General features: G+C 47.4%; 1 protein-coding gene across 1 annotated transcript in view; it reads left to right on the top strand.

Annotated features, from left to right (window-relative positions):
- The first annotated feature begins 5,723 nt into the window (after window positions 1–5,723).
- The window catches only part of LOC135385429 (amine oxidase [flavin-containing] B-like), a 32,290-nt gene continuing 14,104 nt past the window's right edge, over window positions 5,724–23,909 (top strand). The window contains exons 1-2 of the mRNA XM_064614737.1: window positions 5,724–5,944; window positions 19,043–19,137. Coding sequence (XP_064470807.1) covers window positions 5,908–5,944; window positions 19,043–19,137 — 132 coding nt within the window. The 5' untranslated portion in view covers window positions 5,724–5,907. The remainder of the gene's footprint in view (window positions 5,945–19,042; window positions 19,138–23,909) is intronic.

Raw genomic sequence — 23,909 nt, 5'->3', positions numbered from 1 at the left:
GCTCGAGTGAAGCTGCAGAGGTGTCATCTTTCAAGCAATACACCAACCCATCCCTGACAAGCTAATTCCTTCTGCGATAAATTTTGCCGAGCCTTCAATTCTGCTGTGGGGGAACCGTATGCTTTCAGTGTACCCGATTTCTGGAGTTATGCGCCTCCGCCTCATTGAAATGCACCGAAGCCAGGACCTCCTGTATCTCAATTTCGACATCCCACAGGGTTAGCTGAACTGTGCCGATGAATTTTAGAGATTAGTCTGTACCTGTTTACTTGGGCACCTCGAATGGTATTTTTGCCACTACTCGTAATCATCAAATGGGTGAACAATGGACTCGCCTTTAATAACGGCCACTAAGGCTTTTCAGAGATCCCCTCCCCCCTTCTGTTGCGAAACGGGTCACTGTATCTCTATTTAGGCGCTCTACTGGCATCTGGCATTGCGTGGCCCAGCCTCAGAGTAACCTGTAGCATGTCCATTTATTTGATTTCTGATGGGTGACCAAACTAACCCTTCTGCAGTGGTGCTTGCTGATCTTCTTGCAGGCGAAAACTATGATAGCCTCTGCTGACACACTTTAGACATCAGTCCTGCACAAGTGCAATTGTCGCCTGGAAGTCGGGATGTATAGTCGTTGCGTATTTGAAGGCTGCGACGGTGTTGTGCAAGGTTCTCTCATGGGCCTATAATTGCAGCCAGTTTGAATAGACTTTCCTCCTGACAGCACTCAACTGGGCTCGGAGTAGCCTCTCCGTTACGTGGAGATCACATTGTATAATGACATGCTCAGAGTTCGTCACGACGCCACAGTTGTAGCATAAAGTGGTGTAGCGGTATCCCATTCTGTACTTGAATAGCGGGAGTGAACGCTGCACTGAGGCGAAGTTTGTGCAAGAGGGAGGTAAGATAGCGTGGTAAACGGTCTACGACAGAAAAAGACACATTCGGATCCACCGAATACGTGAGAAACCTCTCAGTGACATCTCGACTCCATTGCAGAAGAGGCCGGATTATCTGAAACAAAAGTCTCCTCTCGACCTCGCAATTGACACTCCCAGCCGGGAGTGATGTGCAGCCACTGCCACTCTGTCGGCCTCTTCATTTCCGCTTAAGCCAGAGTGAACCGAGGTCCAGTGCAGGAATATACGGTGATTTTTGTCGCTCAAATTCTGGGCTTGGTGCAGTACTGGAGTGAGCGACCTCCGAATCCCAATGTTGGCTATACATTGCGGAGGAGCATTTGAATCCGTCCAGGCTACCCAAGCCGGAATATCCTTCGTAGAAAGAACAGGATAGCATATAGCTCAGCCGACGTTGACGATGTGCGATGTGAGAGACGGTATCCATGTGACGCAGCGTCCATCCGGATGGCAAAAGCAGACGATGAGCATTCCCGGCTATAGTGGACCCATCAGTGAAAGCTGCAGTCTGGCAGCATATCTGCTATGCAACATGTCCGCTTCCAGCTGTTTGAGAACTAATACAGGCACTTGGCTTCTTTTTACCTTAAGACCAAGGATAGATAGTGAGAGCGATGGTAACGGAAGCGACCACGGAGGAGTCATGGGCACCGCTGGTTTGAACGGAGGAACCTTGTACTTTGCCTCCATGATATATTTGTAATGATTACTTTGCTTCCGGCGGCAAACTTTTGCTATGAATGGATGGCGCCGGTGGTTAGTTGTGAGCTGAAAGTATGTCGGACAGTCTCCCTCTGCCGTATAAGACTTCTATCGGTATTTTGTGGCCTTCGGCTACCACCATCCGCTTTTCCTCGGCCACTGCAGGCCATCTGCAAAGGAAGAAAACGCTGAATTTACTCAGTAGAATCAGTGGAAAATCCTGGGGCTGCAACGCGCGATCGCTGCTCACCCTGCACAGAGCCCTCATTTTATCACGTATCCTCTGCGTGACGCCGTACGTAGAGTTTACACATACACAATGGCACGCCCTTCACCGCCTTCATCGCCCCAGAATAAGAACTGCGCTTGGTCTACCTACTTTCTCTAGTGTCACCCAAACCTATCTGGAAGCTAAGGAAAAGCACGGCAGTATCCACTCGAGTTCAGAGGGCTGCGGTCCTTGGATAACGTGGAGAAGTCTAGAAGCAAGCGTTCCCTCTTCACCGACCTCGAACAAAGTACACACAAATACTTAGAACGCTTGGCTGATGTGTTCGCCACCAGCTGTCTGGGCTACAGTGCGGGTGCGCCTCGGCACCCTGCTACCGTACATACGCCGCCATGGAGTGAGTTCTTGCCCGTTACCGCGCTTCATATCCCAGGTTTGCGGAAAAAGAGAGAGCATTGCCCCCTGGTAGCCGGAATGGCGACAGAAAGCCTTATATCTGACATATGTCAGAGATCAGGCTTTCTCTCAGAAGTGCACCTACCACTCGCGTACTCTGGTGTTTACAAATCTTCATTGACGATCGTGCCAGAAGCACTACTAGTGCATACTACATCCCATCAATGAACATGGCCTGACAACGGAGATCAGCACGTTACCCGATATCATCTACGTGCTGAACTCTGGCTCTTTGACACGCAGCTGCTGCGGTTCAAGTGAGAGGGATAGTTAAGGCAATTTTACTTACGGACTCGAGAAGTGTCCCGTGTAACGAACCCTATGCGCAGTAGCACCTTAACCAGTGGTATCAGAAGATCATGTGCGCAGCATAAAGTAATCAGAGGAGATCTTTTCTTTCCAATGGTTTATGTCAGATGTCGTAAGAAGCAACGAAAGAGCGGACGAGTTCGTATCCTCGGCACATCTCATCTGCAGGTCTACCTTACCAGTTACGGACGACATCGACACACGAATGGCCGTTAACCAGCTACAGTTGAAGTGCGCACCAATGGGATACGGGACATCATGCAAGATCACCGGACCCGGCCCTTTCTTCCCATGAAAGACCTCCACTGAGTCATACAAAGCATAGGTTACGCACAGGGTCTGCGTTCACCGATTCGCAACTATGCAAGAACGGCTTTAGGGATTATGCTAGCTGCGGTCACTCCAATCAACCTGAAACCGTTGAACATGATCCTGAAAGAGTGCGGGAAACCTTGAGCCCTCCAGGACTGGCACATTCTGTATGTAAGTGTACTGGGGTAGCCAGTTCGATTTCGTCGAAGCTCACATCCCCATTATTTTCTCACATCACATCACTGGCACATTGGCGAACACCCTATACCTCGGAGGTTTTTCTGCAGAGCTATCTGCAAAAACTCGTAACCTAGTGCGTTTTCTCCAAGAAACGGCCCTTGCGCAAAGACCAATCTAGCGTACTTTCCATCCACAGTGCGCTTTGGTCTTATCGGTTTCATTCATCCTGTACATACCTCAAGATCAGCCCTTCATCCTTTTTCTCTCGCTCTTTTTTTTTCTTTTTTTTTTTTTTGCATTAGTCGTGACGATGCCCACTCGCGTGTAGCCAACAAAGGCAAGCCAATTCCAGCATTACCTCTCGCCCCTTTAGTGTTGAGAAGGTACTGGGGGGCTGGCCAAGGCAGCTCCAGCAACCGGCGCTGTGTGCACTGACGACCTACCTCAAGGACATACGTGCTGATATAATCTTATATATATATATTACCAACATTTCCCTCAGTTTTCCGAAACGCTCAATGTGTTCCTATTCCTTTCCCTTTGTGACTCTTACGTCACGGGTGACGTTTATGTCAGCAGGGAGGTTAGTTTCCACAGGGGGGGATATGTTTCATAGGAAGAAAAGAAAATGAAAGAGGAAAAGAAAAAGGAAAGAGAAAATTAAAGAAAGAAAGGAGGAAATGTCAGCCAGGCCGATGCCGATTTGCAAATAAAGCCTCAAAACAAACAGTACAAAAGAAAAAGAAAGAAGGAATCAGTCAGAGCAGCACATGCACGACATAACACGAGAAAGCCAGGTCAGAGGGCGGACGCAAGACCGGAATCTTGCAGGAAGCGGAGCAGGGCTGTGCTGACGGCCCACTGGGTAGGCCACGGGACGGGAGTCGGAACCATGGATGGTGGCTATGGAAATTGTGCTGCACCAAAGCACCAAATTAGACGGTGACGGAGGGTGTTGAGGAAGGCGCTGCCGACAGTGCAGGGGATAACGAAGAATGTCAGCGACCTCGACACAGCTGGAACATTAGTCTTCACAGCTTTCTCTCGGGCCTCCTATTGCCAAACTTTGAAGCCGGAAAACTGACAATTGTTTCAAAAATGATGATATTCTACGTGTTCGTGTCCATAACCAAACTGACCATTAGGTATTTAGCACTCTTCTACAACTATAGCACTGATGCCGTAAAATTACCCGAAACCACTCTCACTTCACCATCCCCAGTAAAATGACAAAACCTTTGAAGTTAGACTTTTATTTGATTGCGATCGTGCAGATGCAAAGTACGAAATATCCACCAGTAGAGCCGCGGACTGTTTAAAGGTGGTGTCTGGACAAAAAGCGCAGTTGAACTGAAGGTGCGATCGGAATAGTGGGTGTCTGAAGTACATGTAACAGGAATATTTCGCTTTGAAACAGTCCGAAACATTAGAAAATGAATTTAATCGGATTTTTAGCCGGCTTCGGGATCCCGGCTGAATTCAGGCAACAGTGTGCTGTCCGACATCACTGAAGTCGGCTATGAAGGCAGGCTGGCCTTCACAAAACGAGGTCTTCCGACTCGACTGCTGCTGAACAGTCGCTAGAGACCCTAGAAACACTTGCGTTCATACGACATGCGTTCTTGCATCCTCGGTGGCTCAGTCAGTAATGTGTTAGCTTGCTGAGCTCAAGATGGCGGGTTCGATCCCGGCCGAGGACGGTAGCAATGTGGGGGAGGCAAACATTACTTCTTGCACCGTGTGTCGAAGATTTCGGGCGCACATCAAAAGAACCCCAGGTGGTCGAAATTATCCGCAGTCCTATCTCGAATATAATTGAAATAGTTTGCACGGTGTGTCTGACCATCATAAGGATACGTGTGACGGCGCTTTTTTAGCCTTGGTTTGGGTCAGGACGTTGGTCGGGACTTCGGAAAAGCCGCGTCACGACGTCGTGTTAGGATATGCACCAAGCTATCCGCGTGAAAACAGAAAATGCCCGTGTGAAGTGTGTTTTGTGCTGCAGACCAAAAATCACACAAAAAATACGCATTTTTTACGTAGAATTTATTTTTCCCTGATCCTTTATGTAGATGACACTTCAGAAATTGCATGTGACGTTACGGTTCGGTGTAAGATTTATTTAGTCAATGTAGCTAACTTAAGTATTCACGAATTACTTAGAATTACTAGTTATCGGTCACCTTGATGCAATTAATTAATTGGGTTTAATTGAGTCACCAAAGGAAATTCTACGCCCAAAACCTCGTCACAGATTTTTTCCCCCGTAAATTAACCTTGCGTATCTCAAAGCGTATCTCCAAATAATAATAATAATAATCCTTTTGCGTTCGTTCACCTCCACAGCACGCTTCACCGACTCGCCCATCGGTTGTCCTCTCTAAATGCAGAGAAAATAGGCGCCGCCACAATAAACTAAGCCAATGCGATGCTTGCATCGCGTGCTGCCAATAACCACTCGCATTACAGTAGCTGTAACGCTCTTCTATCCACCTGCTGTGCCATGCGTACGTGTGAGAAAGGGTATTTTCCCCTCGCGCACTCTGTTATTAACAACTCCGATGTGGGACAGTGTGTGGACGCTAACGAGTGCCTTGGCACACACGCGAGACAGACGAGATAATCTTTTAGGGTGAGATTGCACAGAAACGAAGACCGGGAAACTTGGCACGGGACCCTAAATCTGCGCTTCCTATCCGGGGTGCCCCTTCCGTCTATTTGTTCTCTCTTGGCTGGGGCTGCCGAGCGCGTCGAGAAGGGAGTAAACTGTAAGCGTGATTTGAGCGGCGTACAGGCGCGGCTATGGCGCCCGTCATCGTCGTTGGAGCTGGCGTCAGCGGTAAGTGTGCCACCGTGACACTATGCCTGCATTTTAGTGTTGTGTTTGTGCAGTACCGTAGCACGTGCACTCTCTGCTAAATATCTCCGACGTATAGATATGATTCTGAACTCTGCTACATATCGAGTGAAAAGTTTTTTTTCCCCGCTCATGGTTGAAAATGCAGCGCCGCAGGTTCTACCCGACCGCTTAGTTACGTTCTTGAGGTCGTAAGTTCGAGCAACTTCAAATTTAATCAAAGTAGCCGTGCTCAACAAATTATTATGAACAAATATTTACGACATAATTTCAGTACAATCTGTCGCTGAGTATGGATGTTGTTCCCGCCTCGCTTACGACCTGAGCAACGCCTGACCGGAAACTCATTGGAAACGTATCTCACTCGCCTCTCGAAGACCGACATACTTTTTTAAAGTAAAAATCATCCCGGAAACAGCACCGCAAAAGATGCTGCCCCGACGACCGGCATACTGAAATTCATGATCGTGCAATAAAATACCAAACAATATATAAATGAGATATAGTACGTAATATTGTCCTACTCTAATACTTACTGCAATACCGTAACAAGGGTGCGTTTCTCGTTTATTGTATATGGTGTGATGTGATGTGATAGAAAAAGAAAAAAAGGCAGGGATTTAAGTCACGACAAAGTCAGACTGGCTACCCCAGACCACTTAACCGCAGTTAGTGTTCTTTGTAGGTAGATATTGAATTTTGTATATGTGAGCGTACACTAGCTTTCTCAGAGAGAGCAAAGTAAAGACATTTTTGAAGCCTATAATGACAGCACAGTGATGAAAAAACAAAATTCACAGGGAATGTGACCCACTCAAGAAGCAGAAGATGAATTCTTTGTTGCCTGCGGAATCTTCTCTCCCTTGCAACGGCTTCTGAGAACGTTGAACTCTCAGCAAGAATAGCCTGGGTTCATTGATGTAGGCCATAAAGATACTAACGATAAGATGAGACATCCGTTCTGAACTTAGGACCTTATCAGAGACAAAGACTCAGGCGTACGGAGCGTCGCCAAGGCAACGGCATAATGTGATATTGACTGTTCAAAACTCGGTTGTGCCTCATATGCACAAAATGCTCATAACCTCCAAACGCTCATATGCACCGAAAAAAAGTTGGTGGTTTTGAGCGTTTGGTGGAAATGAGCAGGAGGAGAGAAGCTGCTCATGAGCACCGAACGTCCAGAACATCCGAATGCTCATATGCACCGAAAGGCGGGCGACCACAAAGGCCGGTACTTCCTCTCCCGCATTTGGAACAAGGTCATAGGGTGGGAAAGGTGGAATGAATGGCGACTACCAAGGCCGCTTAATGTGTCAGTTTAAAGTTTATGTAACAGCTTGGTTCTGCTTGTATGTAGCCAGAACGAATAGCGCCTTCTCGTTTATGGATTTCAATTTGAGCTTTATTTTCATAGACATGGAGGCAGCCTAGGACAAAAGACTTGATTCTAGCTCGAAAGGCACTCGGCTCCCGGTTGTGCCTCATATGCACCAAATGCTCATAACCTCCAAACGCTCAAAACCTCCGAACGCTCATATGCACCGAAAAAAAGTTGGTGGTTTTGAGCGTTTGGTGGAAATGAGCAGGAGGGGAGAACCTGCTCATAAGCACCAAACGTCCAGAACATCCGAATGCTCATATGCACCGAAAGGCGGGCGACCACAAAGGCCGGGTCTTCCTCTCCCGCATTTGGAACAAGGTCATAGGGTGAGAAAGGTGGAATGAATGGCGATTACCAAGACCGCTTAATGTGTCAGTTTGAAGTTTATGTAACAGCTTGGTCCTGCTTGTATGTAGCCAGAACGAATAGCGCCTTCTCGTTTATGGATTTCAATTTGAGCTTTATTTTCATAGACATGGAGGCAGCCTAGGACAAAAGACTTGATTCTAGCTCGAAAGGCACTCGGCTCACAGGGTTGTAGCAACAAAAAGCGTGGTCCCCTCCGAACATATGTCCGGGTTCACTTACAGTGCAGAAGCTGGAATACGATATTTATATTGGGTTTATATTATGCATACATAGGCCTGCAGTGAACATTTGCGCAAAACCCTTCTTTCGAACAAGAGAGAAACCAGAAAGGTAATCCAGAAGATGTGGGTTCGATCCCTACAGCTGGCTAACCTTTTCAGTGACTTTAATCTTTCATCCTTCTTTCGAGCCTTGTTCTTCGCAAGTTGGTTAATCAATGCATCATAGTCCAGAGATATGATAACCATGTTTTCGGTTGACTACGAACTCAGAAAGCCTGACATCTCTTATGGTTAATTGAGCACAGGATATTCTTGATCGGTCACTTTCATTGTGCTGAGACTTCTTTCAGTATCAGCGACAGTAGCTGGTGTGGTCAGAAAATAGAGTGCTGACGCAAATGCATCGTGTACGTTAAAAATTGTTTGGCGTCTCTTTGTTTGGCGTCCTCTCTTTTTCTCTATGACACAAAAGGATATTCCATTATAAGTTCGCTGGCATCGATGTCTACCATTTTTACTTCAAAATTTTTGCTGCGATTCTCCAGTTCAAGTTCCCATTGACGCTGCCCCAAGTTGTTAGCGTTTTACAGAAATCCAAACAACTTTTACCACTCCACGAGTTGGTTGACAAAACAGAAGATATGGCCTGATCAGTGAGAATAAGAAAGAACTGAGATTTGAATTTTCGTTCTGCAGAAAGACGACTCTTCCTTTTTATTTTTTTATTTTTTTTTTTCACTTTTAGGAGAAGGTAGCAGACATTGCAGAACTGCTTCATGATCTTGTCGCGTAGTCTGTACTCCGCAAAATAAAGAGAGGAACAGAAAGAACAGACGCAATTTGTACAATACAAGCGGTGCAGCAAATGGAACCGCTTTTATGTTCCTCATTAAATGGCGTCCAGCATTTATTGTTCATTAAGATTAATGCTAATTTAAAAAAGCATGTCTTCCAATTTCGAACAAATGAGGAGTGCGAATGATAGCACTTTATTGGCTATGATTCGGTTTATCAGATGTCCACAACGACGCTCCTGTATTTTTGGGCGCACGGAACCGCGCGGGACCATTTCTTCCGCCACGCAACCAGGGACCAATTTTTCCGGGACTATTTTTTCCCGAAACTCCATCCAACATGCTCTACACATTCTCGCTCCTATAGTTCTTCTACCTTCGGTCTGGAAGCTGACTGGTTTGGTTCTTTGGATGATTGGTTTTCAACTCATTTCTGTTTGCTCACCGTTTTAGGCATTCAAGAACAACATTATTTCCTCTTATAAGTAGAACTCGGAAATTTACGTGCCAAAACCATGAAAATAGACAGATATTTAGACAAAAAAAAATACCTAAACAGGCAAGAACATGCAAAAACAGACACGTTGTAGCACATGCCAAAACTACTTCTAATGTACGCTTCACGACGCAGACTTTATACTGTGGAACTGTAGCGAATGCTACAGAACCATTCGATGACGCCAGTGCCTGACTGCGACGCTGTGCAGCGTCAATCCTCCTTCCTGCACCGCTAGTTCAAGCTCACTGGGTGTTATCGTTGAACCTCTAACATATATTCAGTTTAATGTTATTTCTTCAGTTTATTTTTACTACTCGTTTTCTCTTGTGTTTACTCGTTTATGTAGCTTAAGGCGCTATGGAGTCGACGGCGTTCCATGTTGATATCCGTTCATCGGCCACATTTTCTCTTACACGTTTTGTCAACCACACTCTACCTCAGGTAGGCGAATTTAATTCACTGTGGTGACGATGAAAGGTCTCGCCGCTGTTGGCCTCACAGAGGTGGGGCAACGTCACGACTGACGGCCTTGGGGAATGTGCATCCTGGTCGACTTCTATAGGAACTGTGCCGACATATGATTTGGTCGAAAGACATTTAATCGAAGATCGAAACGGCAGCGGTCGTTTGATCGATTTTTTATTGGTTCACTTGGAGTGTTGAACGCCGGAGTTCTAAATGCCGTTATCCTAAGCAACATTTAACTGCGTGTAACCCGTTTGCTCGTAAACACATTCCTCATGCTAACCCACTTTGTCAAATAATAATTGGTTTCAAGTATTAAACATTCTTGGCAAATAAATAAAAAATAAATTAATGACATTTTTCGATTATTTATTCCTGTTGAATGTGGATAAATTTTAACAATGTATTATTGTTTCTGACAATCAACTGACCATTGTATAGGAGAAAGAACAGTTTTAGTTTATTTACTTTTCGCCTGTGTGCAGGTGAATCTAAATTTCGTTCTTGCAACAGACGTGTAACCGAAGAAGTCCTTCGAAACCTAGACAAGATAAGCAGGGCAGCAGATCTTTGTACTTTCTCTATTTTTTCGGATAGCGTGCATGTGTAGTGACCCAGATTGCAGATGCATACACTAAACGAGGTTGAACTAAGGTTTTATATGCTGTTAATTTAATATATTTCGTTGTGCCATGGGCCCATGGCGAAATTTCCTTCTTAGCATCCACAGACTTGGAGTGGCTTTCGCGCACATATGGCTATCCCGTTTCAGACCGTTCCCTTTAAATATGTCACCAGCAATGAGTAGGGTGCTCAGAAGAACCACAGACTATCGGCTGCTCCCAATCTGGGGCAACTTTCTTCAACATGTGTCCGACTGGTTCGTAAATTACAAACGTTTGCAAGTAACCAGCGGTCTCCCTGCAAAAAAAAAAAGAAAAGGAAAAGAAATAATAATAATAATAAAAATGAAAAAAGCAGAGTACCCTGATTGCCAGCTCCGTATGCTCGAGTCAAAAGTTACAGAAAAAGAGGTGCGGATGACACAGTGCATGCAGTTTTGAACTCCCTTCGAACAAACGTCTTTCGAACAAACGGCATCGATCAACCGGCTTTCGATCAAACGGTTTTCGACCAAGCGGCGTTCGATCAAACGCCTTCGATCAAACCTCACTAGACCAAACGGCGTTCGACCAAATGGGCGGACACTACGGCGTTCAAACACCAATTGACTCACGATAGATAAAAATAAACTTCCATAAAAATTCGTTCCGACTACATACAATCAGGACCAAGCTGTTACATAAACTTCAAACTGACACATTAAGCGGCCTTGGTAGTCGCCATTCATTCCACCTTTCTCACCCTATGACCTTGTTCCAAATGCGGGAGAGGAAGACCCGGCCTTTGTGGTCTCCCGCCTTTCGGTGCATATGAGCATTCGGATGTTCTGGACGTTTGGTGCTTATGAGCAGCTTCTCCCCTCCTGCTCATTTCCACCAAACGCTCAAAACCACCAAATTTTTTTCGGTGCATATGAGCGTTTGGAGGTTTTGAGCGTTTGGAGGTTATGAGCATTTGGTGCTTATGAGCTACTACCTCGGCTCCCAGGGCTGTAGCAACAAAGAGCGTGGTCCCCTCCGAACATATGTGCGGATAAAATGGTTAAAAAGCAAGCGAGCTGGTGGCTAAGATCCATGACGAAAACCCGAGACTGGGAAAAAGACGAAAAACAGACGACACAACACAAAGTCTCAAACACAGCTAAAGTTTAATGGACAACCGCACACTTTTAACACATCAGGTGGGGGAGGAGGGACAGTGCAAAAGGCTCGCCAAAGCAGGGCCGAAGGTCACAGACGCTTTGCTGACACAGAGAGAAACGTTGTCAATTTTGGGGGCTGGGAACTGTGTCAGCAAAGCGTCTGTGACCTTCGGCCCTGCTTTGGCGAGCCTTTTGCACTGTCCCTCCTCCCCCACCTGATGTGTTAAAAGTGTGCGGTTGTCCATTAAACTTTAGCTGTGTTTGAGACTTTGTGTTGTGTCGTCTGTTTTTCGTCTTTTTCCCAGTCTCGGGTTTTCGTCATGGATATGTGCGGGTTCACTTACAGTGCAGAAGCTGGAATACGATATTTATATAGGGTTTATATTATGCATACATAGGCCTGCAGTGAACATTTGCGCAAAACCCTTCTTTCGAGCCTTGTTCTTCGCAAGTTGGTTAATCAACGCGTCATAGTCTAGAGATATGATAATCATGTTTTCGGTTGACTACGAAGTCAGAAAGCCTGACATCTCTTATGGTTAATTGAGCGCAGGATATTCTTGATCCGTCAGTCTCATCGTGCTGAGACTTCTTTCAGCATCAGCCACAGTAGCTGGTGTGGTCAGAAAATAGAATCCTGACGCAAATGCAAGGATTCAGATATATCTCCTGGAGGCTTTCTTGTATGTGTACGTTAAAAATTGTTTGGCGTCTCTTTGTTTGGCGTCCTCTCTTTTTCTCAATTACACAAAACGATATTCCATTATAAGTTCGCTGGCATCGATGTCTACCATTTTTACTTCAAAATTTTTGCTGCGATTCTCCAGTTCAAGTTCCCATTGACACTGCCCCAAGTTGTTAGCGTTTTACAGAAATCCAAACAACTTTTACCACTCCACGAGTTGGTCGACAAAACAGAAGATATGGCCTGATCAGTGAGAAGAAGGAAAAAACTGAGATTTGAATTTTCGTTCTGCGGAAAGACGACTCTTCCTTCCTGATCTTGTCGCGTTGTCTGTGCTCCGCAAAATAAAGAGAGGAACAGAAAGAACAGACGCAATTTGTACAATACAAGCGGTGCAGCAAATGGAGTCGCTTTTATGTTCCTCATTAAATGGCGTGCAGCATTTATTGTTCCGGCGTTCCAGACGGCGTTTCATGTTGATATCTGTTCATCGGCCACATTTTCTCTTAGACGTTTTGTCAACCACGCTCTACCTCAGGTAGGCGAATTTAATTCACTGTGGTGACGATGAAAGGTATCGCCGTTGTTGGCCTCACAGAGGGGGGCAACGTCTCGACTGACGGCCTGGGGTAATGTGCATCCTGGTCGACTTCTAAAGGAACTGTGCCGACATATGATTTGGTCGAAAGATATTTCAACGAAGATCGAAACGGCAGCGGTCGTTTGATCGATTTTTTATTGGTTCGCTTGGAGTGTTGAAAATGAAAAAAAAAAAAAAATACAACAACAAAAAGCAACGCCGGAGTTCTAAATGCCGTTATCCTAAGCAACATTTAACTGCGTGTAACCCGCTTGCTCGTAAACACATTCCTCATGCTAACCCACTTTTTCCTGTCCAAGAAGCGGTCCAAGGGCCCATGTTGTTCGCCCTAGCCCGTTCGACAACCTGATAGGCTTTTCCGCTCGGACACATAGTGACTAAACATGCCATACATGTTAATCCCCCAACCCTTTGTCAAATAATAATTGACTTCAAGTACCTGGGAAAAAAAGAGAGCGCAAGCTGCGCAGGCGGCGTGTTTACTGCTTATTTGGACGGGGGGACCTTGGGGAGACTTTGTCACTTAGGCATAGCCCGACCATCCGCTGAAGTGATTGGCACTGTGCCAAAAAGATATCGCGGGTAGCCCAGGCTTTTCGTGTGCGTGTTTTTGTGTTAAACATTCTTGGCAAATAAATAAAAAATTAATGACATTTTTCGATTACTTATTCCTGTTGAATGTGGATAAATTTTAACAATGTATTATTGTTTGTAATCAACTGACCATTGTATAGGAGAAAGAACAGTGTTAGTTTATTTACTTTTCGCCTATATGCAGGTGAATCTAAATTTAGTTCTTGCAACAGACATGTAACCGAAGAAGTCCTTCGAAACCTAGACAAGATAAGCAGGGCAGCAGATCTTTGTACTTCCTCTATTTTTTCGGATAGCGTGCATGTGTAGTGACCCAGATTGCAGATGCATACACTAAACGAGGTTGAACTAAGGATACTGTTGATTTAATATATTTCGTTGTGCCGTGGCGAAATTTCCTTCTTAGCATCCACAGACTTCGAGTGGCTTTCGCGCACATATGGCTATCCCGTTTCAGACCGTTCCCTTTAAATATGTCACTAGCAATGAGAAGGGTGCTCAGAAGAAGCACAGTCTATCGGCTGCTCCCAACCTGGGGCAAGTTTCTTCAACATGTGTCCGACTGGTTCGTAAATTACAAATGTCTGCAAGTAACCAGTGGTCTCCCAGCAAAAAAAAAAATAATAAAATAAAAAATAATAATAATAAAAAAAGCAGAGTACACTGATTGCCCGCTTCGTATGCTCGAGTCAAAAGTTACAGAAAAAGCGCGGTGCCCAGTTACTTCTGAAAGTCGTCTGCTCAGGCCGGTGCAATAGCGCGCGCAAAAGCAGACGGTTTCTGTATCCTATCACGGACTTTCCCGCAGGGCGACGTGGTCGGTCTTATTGTTGCCAACACAGATCGCGGCATGCTTTGCAATCTTTATCAATTTAATTCGTTTATTTAATAACTGTGGCGTGTGTTGTCGTGTAAATTCGCAGTATTCCATTTTCAACAAAGGGCAATCGAATGGTACACTTTATGAAAGGGGAAGGGGGTGCGAGACCGTCCCTTTAAGGGCCTTTCGACACCTGTACTGCAACGTCACCCATTCCGCTCCTTGTCTCTGGCCACATCCCACACCGAAATTCACATTGCAGAGGACTTTTGTGCCCGCCTCACCACCTTGCCTGCTTCAACTCAAACTGCTACTACTCCGATGCCATCCACCAGCAACGCAGCCCTGGGCTTACCTTTTACTCTCGAGGAGTTACACTCTGCCCTATGTGCGTCGCCCCAACATACCTCCCCCGGTGTGGACCAGATCTCGTACATGGCACTTCAGCATCTTCCGCATGTGGGGAGGCAGCATCTCTTACGCCTCTTCAGTGACAGCTGGCAGTAGGGGCGAACACCCGAGGAATGGAAATTGGCTAGGGTTGTCCCCTTGTTCAAACCCGGCCAATCGCCACATCACCTCGACTCCTTCCGTCCGATAGCCCTTACCAGCTGCGTGGGTAAAACCCTGGAACGATTGATTTTCACCCGTCTCATCTGGCACCTTGAGAGTAGATCGTTTCTTCCCGGAAACAATGATGGGCTTTCGCTCAGGCCGTTCGTCACTCGACAGTGTCATGGCTCTGGTCAGTGAGACGCAGCAGGCTCGCGCGGACGGCTTCCCGACCGCTGCTGTTTTCCTGGATATCAAGAAAGCCTATGACAGTGTCCAACATAATGCAATCCTTACGGCTCTCCAGGACGCCACCGTAGGGGTATGCTCCCTATCATGGATCCGAGACCTCCTCGCAGATCGTTCCCTTTTTGTCCGCACTGCTGACGGAGTACCGCATCGTATCCCGTTCATCGAGGCGTCCCGCAGGGAAGCGTACTCAGCCCCTGGCCCCCTCTTGTTCAACATCACTATGGCCTCCCTTCCTGCACAGCTGCCACGCCACACCCACATCACAATCTATGTGGATGACATTTGTATTTGGACGTCTGCCCTTCGTCGTAATGCGATTCAACGTAGTGTACAACGCTCGGACACAATCGCCCACTATCTTGCCGACCGCGGCCTAAGTACCTCGCCCGCCAACACTGTAGCCATGGCCTTTTCGCGGAGATCACTCCACAAATATCCACTCTTCAACGACGGTTCGCCTCTAACCTTTGTCAAAACTAGAGCTCTATGTTAAACGTTTAAACGCCAAAACGTTTAAATGTTTCTTAAGAAACGCGTTTTGTAACACGTTTCACAGAACGTTTTCTTAAAACGCGTATAAACGTGTTCTGTTAGATATACGTTCAACAACACGTATACGTATTTAAACGTTTTTAAACGTTTTCGTTTGCATAAACGTACAGCGGCATGTATACGTATGCAAACGTTTTCCTAGGAGACGTTTAATCGTTTTCTTTTACATAATCGTTTTTAATCGTTTTCTTTCCTCCTCTAAACACTAGCTTACTTTCCTTGAAAGACAGTACAGGGTATCGTTAAAGTGGCATGTTACTTTGTCCCGCTCATTTGTGACCGTCTTCTGTTTGTCTGACATAAAGAACAGTCACAGCGCAGGGCGGATTTTATTTCGTTTCTTGGTGGTTAATAGAGCGTTGCCACGACCCTGTTCGCAGCGTACACCGAACTCCGCTCCGCGTGCACTCATGGCATTGGGATCGCTGACACTCCAAAAACGGAGCTTTATCTCATCGACATCGTCCGGCAGAATTACATTTTTCTGCTTGTTATCCTTTTCTCCATCCCAATTTGTTCATAACGGGAGGTGTACGGCTCTCTGTGGGAATTCGCGTCAGCGCATCATGCCACAAAAGTCGTGCTCATCCCTTTTTTCACACTCTGGCGCAAGAATGATATCATTCGGGACAGTGATTGGTTCTTAACGCGTAATTGGCAAATGTTCTGGTTTTAGAGTGCAATATTGGGAACCAGTAGGAAAGAGCAGGTTACATGCTTCAGGCTAAAGTAGTCGCTCAAGGTGCCAATCTTCCGCTTTGGTCTTTTCACCAAAATACTACTCGCGTAAAGAAGACAAATACGGAATTTTTAGTATAAACTACCCAAAAGAGCTCGTGCACGTGCACGTGCACGGAATTGGCCCATGTCCTACAGGTCATGGTTCCTGCCAGGGCCGGCGAGAGTGCGAGCAACCGGTGATGGCGCCCCAGGGCTGGGCTCTTTAGGGGCCCGCGAGACGCAGGACTTGTCGTAATCACGTATAGAAGAAATGCTGAGACTATGTTATCGAGACGTGAGGCAGGAGCCCGGGGCATTGCCCGTCCCCGGGGCCCGTAATTTATCTCGCCGGCCCTAGTTCCTGAGCCCTCCACTCTCACAAAGCACACACACACACACAGAAGGGAAAAAGCGAACCCAATGTGTAAGTGGCAATCCTTGCACAATACGCTGCTGGTAAACGCCGGTGATCAATCGATCGCCTTTTGTGTGACACCGATACCCTCGGCGAGATTCTGCGTTGGGAGAAACGGCAACCCCAAGCGTTGAAGCCTCACACGACGGGACTTGCGGGACGGGCGATGCATTGCTACGGAAAATAGACAAGTTGAAGTTGAAGTTAAGCCCTAGTATTCCATAACGTAGGTCGTGGAACTGCTTGAGGTAATCGGCCACGCTCAGGCGTGCAACGTCACGACTATCGCAGGGGGGATCGTGCGTCCTGGGCCGACTTCACAGGGAACTGTGCCGACATTCCCCGTCGGAGGAAAACTAAGGAAAAACACCCAGACAACACAACCGGGTCACTTCCCAGTATTGGTGTGGAATGGGCCATGTAGCCATAGGAGTTGGTGCGTGGTAAGTGCATCACCTCCCCGTTACTCGCCACGGGCGGCCGTCACGACTAACGGCCTGGGGGGGGGGATGTGCGTCCTAGGCCGACTTTAAGGGAACTGTGCCGACATATGTCTAACAGCGTCTGATGTCGCAACTTTTGTCTAAAATTCCAGCCCACCAAAAGAGTGACCTATACGTGCGTAACGTTCGGAGCGCTCCAAACTAAAAAAAAAAAAAAAAAAAAAACAGAAAGAGTTGTTCTATTTCTGTAATACTCTGAGGAAGCCTCGAAGTGAAGGTCTATCAACAACAACAACTTTATTGTGAGATGATGAATGGGAAGTTCCATCGGCAGGGGCGATACTCTACGTTGTTGCCCTTTGCGTCTTCCGGGGGTGGGGGTGGGGGTGGGGCTCACTTTTTGCACTCCATTGGCGGAGCCCCACGTGACATACCCAACCGACCGCTCCGGACTTCGAGAAAACACAAGGAGGGAGAAGCCACCTCTCCCATTTTCCCCTCTTTGGATCACCGTCACGTGACTTCTCCATCACGTGACCCACCCGGACGCCAGCGTCGTTGCTAGGAGACGAGTGCCCTCTCCAGAACACGACATCATTGCAGTTTGTGGGCTTATGGTTGCGTCACCCGCTCCTTGCGTCATCGAAACTTGTGGAGACTCAGCAGATCTTTAAAAATTGACAGAAATGCACAGCGTTGGTAAACAGGGTTGAAATTTCGCGTATAGAATCCTTGAGGCACCTATGGACTAAATGAAATAAACGCTGTTTTCCGAATCCGTAGTGGCGCTTTAATGACGATGTGGAAATCCTGTGCAAGATTGGAAGGCTGTAAAGCACAGTTGCCCTCACAAAAAGCCGCGTGAACGGTTATAAGGAAGCGCTGATCACAGCCCCATCCTAAGCTAGAAAGACGTTAAATTGCAGGAAGTCATCGCTGCACTTTGGTTTCAAGGTACTTAATGTGGCGAGCCCAGCACAGGTCCGAGTCCATGACCGAGGAAGCGATGGGAAGGTACAGGCTCGAGCTTCTTTGCACCAAGCCAAAGAGGGAAATTCGTCATAGCCTTGCGTATGAAAGGGAGCACAACGCACTTTTTGGGCAAGTCGCGTGAGGTACAGATGGATATCATTGAAGGCTAGCTGCAAACGACGCTGAATGGCTGGTCGTGACTTGTCTACTGTCCAAAGGGCAACGTCATCGGCATACACAGACAATACTATTTGCGAGGAATTATCTATTTTAGGCCTGCCATCACCACATTAAAGAGTGTAGGACTCAGAATGTTTCCTTGGGGCACGCCTTGATGAACAGGGTGCTTAGGGCATGAAGAGTGTGGAGTGAGGCATCTGAGTGTGGGTCACTGTTTACAGATCAGTCGTCACAAATGGATTTCGGGCAACATACCACAGTGCGTTGGTCCCACACCCTCCCGACCTTGCTCTGAGAGAGTTCATGTTGTTCCCGCAATAAAAGAAACAGCGGGCCTATTTGATTAAACTGAAATAAATTACAACTAACACGATGAGACAAATGAGGGCTATCATAAAAGGTCCACCACAGGTGCTTTGTTCTGTGGCAAGAACGCCATAAACGAAAATACACACAATTCCAAGGACACTGTTTTGGGGAAGACGAGACCTTCAATGGCCAATAAGTCCAGTCATTCACTCACAAAAAGTTGGTACCGCATTCCTCGTAGTTTCGGCGTTACACTCCATCGCAATTCCTGCGCTGGAATCCCATCGCCATGCATGTACCTGTCTCAGTTTTAGTTGTAGCTGTTTTAGTTGAGTTGTATCATCGCCATGCATGTAGATGTTGATACTTGTGGTTCGATCTGCCACTTACCTAGACGAAAGCTTGTTCATTTAGGCGTCTTGCGGATGACCGCCCACTACATCAACATGATCTCCGTTTCCTGATCATTACACAACATTCATGCCCAGGTTTGTCGGCAGCCCGGTTACTTCGAAAACACGGTGTGGATGTCGTCGTTCTCGAAGCTAGGGACAGAGTCGGTGGAAGAACGTACACCATCAATGTAAGTTATCATTAATAATCACTCGATGATCAGTGCAAGTTTTCACATCGCTGCAAGTTTCCAACAGTTCTGTCCACGCGTTTCTCGTGTTTGCGAGGCTCCTTTCCTACAAGCGCTCGGTTCTGCTATAGAAGAAACTCTTAGTGAATTCGTAGGCGTTACTTACAGATTCGTCGAGAGGTATAGCTGAGAGAGCAGAAAGAGGTAATATCGATTTCAACTGTAGCCGTTGATGGTTCCGGATAAAATAATGAATGCTGAAGGATATATTGAAATCCCGCACAACAGGTCATTACTCGCACTGTGCGCAGTACTTAGGAAAGGTCCATAACTGTAACACCAAAACAACAGCAACTTTATTTGATGATATGGTGATTAGGCAGGTTCATCGCCAGGGGCGATACTCTACCCCATTGCCGGTGATGATGTGGGAAATGGAATAATGAGCCGCCTCACAGTGAGGACCGGAGTCTTATAGTGTCCAAAAAGAAGATCTTTGAGGGCAGAGCGTTGGTGGGCTGTATTCGGCCATGGACTAAGCAATTTTGACAAAGAGAGGGGGCGAGAGTACTGCTGATTGAGAGACCCGCAAAGTGTTGTTCGGGAAGGTTGGTAGTGTGGGCAGTGAAGAAGAATGTGCTCTAGATCTTCCAGATCACCACAGTGACGGCATCGGGGCAATCGGGCACGGGGGAGTCAACTTGTCTGATGCGGTAACGCCACTGAGCTGTAAAAGCGACATTGAGTCGCGTCCGGTGAATTAATGCAGCGTCTTGACGGGAGGTGTTTCGTGGCACCCGGAAAGCAAGCGTTGGATCAACTCTTCTAAGCACAGATGGGGGAAGAATGTCATTTGTCCATTGGGGGGAAGCCTGGGGTGCGACCAGACGAGAAATGGAACGATAGTTTCCTCTCAGCAGTTCGATAGTCGCGCACGTCTCCGATGAGAGCTGCTTCAGCTGTGCTGTCAGCCTGTTCATTCTCCATGTCACTGCAATGGGCTGGAACCCACTGGAGAACCTGCCTAGCCCTGCGTCGCACACAAGCTGATAAGCCATTAACACATCCGTCACTAGGGACGCGGATGAGCCTCGTATGCCTGTGTTTTGAATCGCTTGCAGTGCAGATTTTAAGTCAGTGAACACTGTCCATTATTGCGGGGCAAAATCAACGATGTGCTGCAGGAAAAATAGAATGGCATAGAGTTCTGCAGCTGTTGATGAGGTTGGATGCGACAGGCGTCGTCCTTGCACCACGCCTTCGGATGGTATTATGAATGCCGAGGCAGACTTGCCATTTCTGGAAGCGCCATTCGTGTATGGCTGCTGCAGAGCTGGACAATTTCTCTTCCACCAGAGCATAAAAATGGGCTGGAAGCACTTGACGGGGAACTTGTTCTCTTCGTTCCCGAAGATTCCGAAGACTTACGGCACCGGTAGAGATCAAGGGACTTCCGGCGGTGCTACGTCCTTAGCTACGAAGCCATGTGAGGCTCGAGCGTGTCCTCTTTGCCACTCAACAAAAGTCGCTTTCAGGGTCGTATCGAACTTTCCTGAGGAACGGGTGACGGCGATTGTGTGCACACAAACGGGGGTGCCGGGCTACTTCACGTTCACATGGAACCTCAATCGGGAGTTCACTAGCTTCAGCAGAACCTGCCGTGTTTCAGCCATTCTGGGAACTCCAAGGCAGCGACGAAGGCTTCGAGCAAACAGGCTCCGAAGGGCATTTAATGATGTTCAGGAAATCCTGTTCAGGACCGGAAGGCTGTAAAGCACAGTCGCCCGCACCCAGTCATGGGCAGTATCGAAGATACATGTATCTTCGATACCATCGTTTTAATATCTTCGCTACTATCTTTCGATGCATTTTGTGTATCGGTATAAAGTACCGCGTGCAAAAAATGGGAGTATCGGAGTATCGGTATCGAAAATACATTTTTAGTGTATCGTGTATTTGAACGATACCCGATACTAAAAAAGACGCAAATGTTGATGCTGTTGTGAGGCGCTCGCTCAGGCGGTAGTACAAGCCAGGCCGCAGCGGCGTAGGCATGTCTACCATAAATTCGCTCGATCGCGCGCGCTCCATCGCCGGAAGAGGAGGCCCTGGGCCGTGTTCTGGGACGCGGGCGCACGCGGCTTCCAGTTGGTTCCAGAAAAATCTCTTCCGTCTCTTTCTACGGCAGGCGCGCTGAAAACGCTCGGCGTCATCCATAGCAGACTTACAGAGGACCAACCTCACGGTTTCTGGAACAGCGCTGCCCGATGTCCCCCTGCTCAGTGCGCAAGAGGACGTCCATTTAACTTGAAGTGTGGATTCCACGTCTCTCATGCCGAAAGAATAGCCGCCGGCTTAGCTTGAGCACAGCAACCCGTCCTACAGCTCACAATTCACAACGGCCAACTACGAAAATCAAGTATCAGCTATGGCTGATGCCGGCTGGCCGGTGTGCCATCTGTATAGTCAAGTGCTCACAGACCGGTACGCATGAAGAATATTATCTTAAAGAATTGTTTTTTGCTAGGCTGCTTATGGAAGCGATCGTTTCAGCGTGCCCATGGCTTCAGTCCAATCTAAAGTTCTAACAAGGCCAGCTGCTCTCCTGCTCAGACAGTGCAGCTTCAGTAAATCCGTGCGGTCGGATACGTTTAAACCCTTTCAGAAAGAGTGCGCTATAAAATTACACTCAAGGTTCCAGAAATAACAGAGAATTTTTTTTAGTTCCCTAATCATATGACCAGCTTTATTATATGCGGGATTTCAGTGATGTATCGAAGTATCGACGATACAGTATCGAGTATCTGTATCGAAAATCAATTTCGCTTCTGTATCTTGTATCGGTATCGGAAATACAATCTTTGAGGGTATCGAGTATCGGTATCGAAGATACTTTTTTGAAGTATCGTGCCCAGCCCTGCCCGCACCAAAGCTGTGTGAACTGCAAGAAGGGAGCGCTGATGACAGCCCATCCTGAGCCAGAAAGACGTTGAGTAGCAGGGAGCCACCGCTGCACTTGGCTCCAAGGTGCTTAATGTGGCGAGTCCAGCGCAGATCCGAGTTCATCACCACGCTGAGGAATCTATGGAAACGAACAGGCTTGTCACCTATACAGGGAAATTTGTTGCTTGTGAACTGGAGCATTACACATTTTTGGGGCGCAAGCTCCATCCCAAGTTGAATGAGGCACGTGTGGGTGTTATCTAAAGCCAGCTTCAAGCGCCGCTGAATGGCGGGTCGTAATGTTCCTGTCCGAAGGGCAACGTCATCTGCATACACAGAGAACGCCACTTATCGATTAATTATAGATTTTAGGCCCGCTATCACGACATTAAAGACCACACGTGCGAGATGGTATCATATACGCGCTTGATGTCCAGGAAAACCGATACGACGATCCGTCGACGAGCACGTGCATGTTGGACTGCGGAGAGTCGCTGCATCCACGGAGCTTCGGTGGCGACGAAATCCAGCCATTTCCTGGGAAACACACCTTGCTTTTCGAGCCACCAGCCAAGACGACGCAAAACCATTCTCTCCATCAGTTTTCCCATACAACTTGTCAGACTCACAGGTCGGAAGGACAACAGTGCATTTGGGGGCTTGCTTGGTTTCAGGATGAGAACAACGAATGCCACCTCCCAGCTAGATGGTAGTGATATCTGATGCCAAGATGTACAGTCGACCCCCGTTTATCCGGACTCCATTTATCCGGATCGCGCGGTATCAGGACAAAGGGCACGGCAACGCATTTTCCTTATGTATTTTGTTCTCGTTTATCCGGACTTCAGCTTCCGGACTCGGACAAGGATTCCAGGGAACGAAAGTCGAAAATTTTTGTAATCCAGCTTCAGTTATCCGGACTACCGTGAGTAAGAGGAGACGCTGACCCCGCTTCGTCACCCTTTTCGCTGTGTTGGGGTTATTCCCGTCACACGTCAGGGACCTACATTCCTCCGTAGGGGAGACAACAGTGCACGACGACCCCCTTTTCTATTTGTGTGCGTTGGGTCACCTTGACCAGTCGAGTCATTTGGAAATATCTCGAGCAACTGTCCGGTTCTAGAGGGGAAAACTCCAACCCGACTGCTGCTTACGGTCCGTTGGCCGATGAAGACATTCCCCTAGCTGAGCTGCGATCCCTGATGCAGAGGCTCACTGCGACTGCCGTAGATGATGCTGCGGTTTCTGACTACGTTGACGTTGATAAGGATGATGACGCGTGTGCAGCTATGACTGATGACGGTGTGATTGCTGCTGTTGTCTCCGATGATGTGCAGCAAGACGGTGCCGATGACGCCAGTGAGAAACAAGGCTCCGACATTGACACTTTGTGTCCGCACTGACATTCTTCGAGCAGCGCAACAGCGTGGCAACTCTATGCAATTAGCAAAAGTTTGCAGGAATCGAGTGCCTACACTACTATGTAACAGCTGTCATTGACGAGATTTTTGTGTTTTAATCAAACCTTGCTCTGTAGGACGTTTCTATTCGGTCGTTTCATTTATCCGGATGCCCCGGTATCCGGACGATTTCGCCGGGAACGGCACCGGGGGTCGACGGCACGGATAAACGGGGGTCGACTGTATATTATGCACATCAAGGAGAGCATGCAGTGATCGCCCGTCAAGGTTTCGCATTGAGGCATAGGTGATTTCATCCTGTTCTCCCGGGGACGAGCCGACGTTCACAAGCCGTTCCGTGCCATATAGAGCTACTGTTGTGGAGGACTCGACTGGTGGGCCCAGAGCCAATCTAATTGAGAAGCCCCG

This window comes from Ornithodoros turicata, chromosome 2, assembly GCF_037126465.1.
Source record: "Ornithodoros turicata isolate Travis chromosome 2, ASM3712646v1, whole genome shotgun sequence".
Classification (NCBI taxonomy): Eukaryota; Metazoa; Arthropoda; class Arachnida; order Ixodida; family Argasidae; genus Ornithodoros; species Ornithodoros turicata.
The sequence above is the reverse complement of the archived record's forward strand: the minus strand, read 5'-3'. Positions and strand labels throughout refer to the sequence as shown.